This window comes from Dendrobium catenatum, unplaced genomic scaffold, assembly GCF_001605985.2.
Source record: "Dendrobium catenatum unplaced genomic scaffold, ASM160598v2 original_scaffold_171855, whole genome shotgun sequence".
In the NCBI taxonomy this organism is placed as follows: Eukaryota; Viridiplantae; Streptophyta; class Magnoliopsida; order Asparagales; family Orchidaceae; genus Dendrobium; species Dendrobium catenatum.
In genome coordinates this window covers 1-5,116 of record NW_021490277.1, presented here as the reverse complement: position 1 = coordinate 5,116, position 5,116 = coordinate 1, and the positions used below count along the sequence as shown (strand labels likewise).

The 5,116-nt window shown below is 40.8% G+C and overlaps 2 protein-coding genes across 2 annotated transcripts; both read right to left on the bottom strand.

Annotated features, from left to right (window-relative positions):
- Positions 1 to 470: 470 nt before the first annotated feature.
- On the bottom strand, positions 471 to 1,754 carry LOC110106572 (uncharacterized mitochondrial protein AtMg00810-like). The gene has a single exon (XM_020836507.1). The coding sequence runs from the start codon at positions 1,752 to 1,754 to the stop codon at positions 471 to 473; it is 1,284 nt and encodes a 427-aa protein (XP_020692166.1).
- Positions 1,755 to 3,740: 1,986 nt separating this feature from the next.
- On the bottom strand, positions 3,741 to 4,628 carry LOC110106573. Its single transcript, XM_020836508.1, has one exon. The coding sequence runs from the start codon at positions 4,626 to 4,628 to the stop codon at positions 3,741 to 3,743; it is 888 nt and encodes a 295-aa protein (XP_020692167.1).
- Between the last annotated feature and the right edge of the window lie 488 nt (positions 4,629 to 5,116).

Below are 5,116 nucleotides of genomic sequence, written 5' to 3'. Positions count from 1 at the left end.
GCCAATACCATAGTGAAAACGGGAATGAATACTAATATATTTTGTGATTGGATTACTAATTCACAATATAGTTGTGATACCATCTTGGTGATTATAAATAGATTGACCAAGGTTGCACATTTCTTACCCATTAGATAGGGTGATTTTTACATGTATGTGGATGAGATTATACAATACATGGAGTGCCAAAATCTGAAGAAGTCCATTGCCTGAACCTGCAGATTAGTAAAGAAAACACAAGCAAGAAAGCAGAGCTGATAGAAGAAACCCAGGAAGAAGATGAAGTCGATTTCATTGTATTGCCTTCCTGTCTCTGCTACAGTGATGCTAATATATAACCCACGTTAGTTACAGTGGTGTGGTTAAGATGATTAGAGCAGAGATCATACGGATAATATTTAAAGTAGGTCTGACATACAGCATGGATAGTGTAAAGGCAGGCCGTTTTTTATCATAAGCAGTGTAGATTATCATTTCTCCTTATCAGGCCCCCTCAAGTTAACAGTTGGTGAACAAAGTGTTAACTTGTGTCGAAGAGCAGCAAAACGCACAGCAGATAGAGACTTCATAAAGATGTCAGCAGGCTGGTCTTCGGTGGAGATATGATGTACTAAAATGTACTGAGAACGAATATAGTCTCGTATAAAATGGAAATCAATTTCAATGTGCTTAGTTCGAGCATGGAAAAGTGGATTGTTGGCTAAAGCAAGTGCGGAGACATTGTCACAGTATAATTTTGTAGGTGATGTGAGAGGCACTTGAAACTCCATGAGCAGTCGACGGAGCCAGATGAGATCACAAGCAGCGGTAGACAATGCTCTGTACTCAGCCTCGGTGGAAGATCGAGCGACTGAAGTTTGTTTCTTAACCATCCAGCAGATTAATGTGTCGCCGAGGAAAGCACAATATCCTGTAATAGATCGACGGTCAGATTTATCTGTGGCCCAATCAGAGTCAGCAAAGGCATTGAGTTGTAGATTGGATCTACTGATTGGTAAGCCTAGATGCAGAGAGCCCTGGACATAACGCAACACACGTTTGAGCAGCTGAAAATGAATTGTGTGCGGTTTATGCATGTGTTGACACAGATAATTGGTAGCAAACTGTAGATCAGGACGAGTGATGGTTAAATTTTGAAGTGAGCCAACGAGTTGGCGATAGAAATCCGGCCGAGAATAAAGAGGTCTGTCCTCTACAGCAGATGGTAATTTGGACGGCAAGGGTGATTGCACAGGTTTGCAATCGGATATGGCAGCCTTGCTGAGAATTTCCTGTGCATAACTGGTCGGATTAAGATGAATGCCATTCTCGGTGTAAGCAGCCTGAAGACCAAGAAATTGATTCAATTTTCCAAGAGTTCTCATGGAGAACTGAGAGTGAAGTGCAGTAATTAATTGATCAATTGTGGTTTGAGAGTTGTCTGTTAGCAAAATATCGTCAACATACACTAAGATGTATAGTTGAGTTGTATCTTTATGAAATAAGAGGAGAGAGGGATCGGCTGTGCTAGTCTTAAAGCCATATTGGATGATATAATCTGAGAAGGTGGTAAACCACTGCCGTGGCGACTGCTTGAGACCACTAATAGCTTTGCGTAACAAGAAAACATGATGCGGATGTTGAGGATCTACAAACCCTGCTGGTTGTTTCATAAATACAGTCTCCGATAAAACACCATGTAAGAATGCATTCGACACGTCAAGCTGCACAATGGGCCATCTATGCATCACTGCAATTGTAAGAAGAATACGCATGGTGGCAAATTTTACAGCAGGGCTGAAAGTTTCATGATAATCGAGGCCATGCTCTTGTTTAAACCCTTGGGCAACAAGTCATGCTTTGTAACGTGTAATTGATCCATCAGAGTTATACTTGGTTTTAAAGAGCCATTTGCAACCAAGAACATTTTGATTGGGATTATACGGTACTAATACCCAAGTTCCCTGCTTTTGTAGTGCTTCAAATTCAGTGCTCATAGCTTCTCGCCAAGCCAAGTACTTAGAAGCCTGTGTGAATCCAGTTGGATTTGTTGGTATGACAAGATGTGCAAGATCAAAAATTGTTTTTGGTTTGAGCTTTCCTGTTTGATCTCGGGTGAGCATGGGGTGTTTGAGACGGGTTACATCTTGATGTGGTGATATTGGATGGAGCAGGGGAATGGACTGAGACTCAGCTGCAGCAGGAGAAGGATGCACTAGTGAGTTTGGTGGTATAGGAATCGGATTTATGAATGAAGTTGGAGGATGACTGAGTGAGACAGGTATTAGACTTGATATAGATTCATGTGATGTAGGGAGAGTGCTGGGTTTAACGGGAAGGTTAGTATGAAACAGAAAAATGTGTTCATGAAAACGAACATGACGTGAAATGTATAGTTTGGAAGTTTGGACATCAAAGCAGCGATAGCCTTTGGTGTTTTCAGCATATCCAAGAAACACACAAGGACTAGAGCGAGGTGATAGTTTGTGTGAGAGATGAGTTGGAAGCCATGGATAGGCTAGACAACCAAAAATGCGTAGGTAGGAATAATCTGGTGATCGATGAAAGAGACATTCGTAGGGAGATTTATGGTTAAGTGACGAAGACGGAAGTCTGTTAATTAAATAGACTGCTGTAGTTAGTGCATCAACCCAAAATTTTTGAGGTAAATTGGCATCCAGCAGTAAAGCTCGAACAGTTTCAATAATGTGACGATGTTTTCTCTCAGATACCCCATTCTGTTGAGGAGTATAAGCACAGGTAGTTTGATGCAAGATGTCGAAGTTTTTGAGATGATTTTTAAATGTAGTATTGACATACTCTCCTCCACGATCAGTTCGAAGAATTTTAATTGATTTTTGAAGTTGATTTTCAACAGATTTCTTAAATGATAGAAAAACTGAGCAAACATCTGATTTTAGATGAAGAGGAAAAACCCAAGTATAGCGGCTAAAATCATCAACAAAGATAACATGATAGCGATAGGATTGCATAGAGGAAATTGGGGAGGGACACCATACATCACTGTGAATAAGTTCTAGACATTGACTTGTTCTACTAGAAGATAAAGAAAACGGTAAATGACTACATTTTGCCCGTGCACAAGCACTACAATGTAAGATACGATTGATGGTAGAACCATTGGAGAAAACTGCGGGTATGAATTGCTGGATTGATGAAGAAGGATGTCCTAACCGCCGATGCCACACAGAGGATAGGTGAGTAGATGAGGCCAATGCTGTAGTAGTGGCATTGTTAGCTTTGTAAGCTGAGGAATGTGGATTAATTGGATAGAGCCCATGATGATTGGGTCCGTGGAGAAGTGTCTTGTTGGTCTGGGAATCCTTTATAATAAATCCATTGGAGTCAAGTAGAACAAAGCAAGGATTATCAGTAGTAAGCTTATGTATAGAAAGAAGGTTATGGGATAGTTGTGGGACATGTAAGATTTTGGCTAAACGAAGCTTACTGTTACGAGTAGGTAGCAATCCATGTCCTGTATTGGCAATTTGAAGCTATTGTCCATTCCCAACTTGCACATGAGATGCTCCAGTGTATGGTTGAATGTGTTGAATCTGAGAAGAATTGGCTGTTAAATGTTCTGTTGCTCCAGAGTCCAAAAACCATTCTGCAGAGTTTGGATTGTCCGTGGTAATGTATGCTTGAGGAGCACTGTTATATGTTGTATCATGGCGATACCAGCAGTTAACAACCGAATGACATTGTTTTCCACATATCTGACATTCAATACCAGGACGTGATCATCTTCCTCCTCGATTTGAACCGAGGACAACTGTGCTAGGATATGATCGACCGGTGGAGTTACGTCCTGGAGCTGCTCGTCCTGGGAATGATCCACGGGTTCTACCACGAGTTCGTCCACGGAACGAACCTCTAGTTGCTGTAAGAGCAAAGCTGGAGTCAGAGGTAGCGGTTGTAATGGATTCACGACTGCTATCTGCATTCAGATGTAGTTCTTCACTACAGAGTAGGGAGTAGAAATCATCAAGTGAAATAGGATTTAGTTGAGTGCGAATAGCAGTTTTAAATGACATATAAGTGGCTAGTAAGCCATTTAATGTATAGTGTATAGTGTCTTCGACATCTATAGAAGATCCGGCAGTGGCGATCGCGTCAACTTTGTTCTTAATATCAGAGAGATATTGAAACATGGTTTTGTCTCCAAGATGTAATTGATGCAGTTCACCCTTGAGTTGCAGAAGCCTGGAGCGGTTGGAGGACTGGAGACGGCGATCAAGAGTTACCCAAATCTCATGAGTAGAATTGAGATTCAAGATATAGGGTAACAGAGAAGGAGAAACTATGGAGTAAATGGCGGAAGCCAAATGCTGATCGATGAGCATCCAGGTAATGTATAGAGGATTGAGCACTCGGATTCCATTATTGTTTAGGATCAGTTTTTCCGGCTGAACAGAGACTCCCGTAAGATGATCTTCAAAGCTATTTGCAGTGAAGAGTTTTAGGAGTTGAGACTTCCATATAAGATGATTCTCAGAAGTTAACTGAACGGTAACCATGGTTTTCACATTTGACATGAAAAATTTCAGTTGAGGGGGAATAGTAATTTCTGCAGTTGTAACGGAAGAATCGGAACCTTCCGCCTGCGTCGTAGTCGACGACTCAGCCATCGGAACTTACACCAGCGACCTACAGCTCTGATACCATGAAGAAGTCCATTGACGGAACCTGCAGATTAGTAAAGAAAACACAAGCAAGAAAGCAGAGCTGATAGAAGAAACTCAGGAAGAAGATGAAGTCGATTTCATTGTATTGCCTTCCCATCTCTGCTACAGTGATGCCAATATATAACCCAGGTTAGTTATAGTGGTGTGGTTGAGATGATTAGAGCAGAGATCATACGGATAATATTTAAAGTAGGTCTGACATACAGCAGGGATAGTGTAAAGGCAAGCCGTTTTTTATCATAAGCAGTGTAGCTTATCATTTCTCCTTATCAAAATCTATAGTATTAGAAAAAGATGATAAGTTAACATTCAAGTTATGGAAGAAGAGTCATGAAGCTTTAAATATTATACTAACTTTTAGTGCTCCATTACATCCTCAACCAAATGGCCATTAAAAAATGGTAATTCAAACCTTGAAAGATTTACTAGGA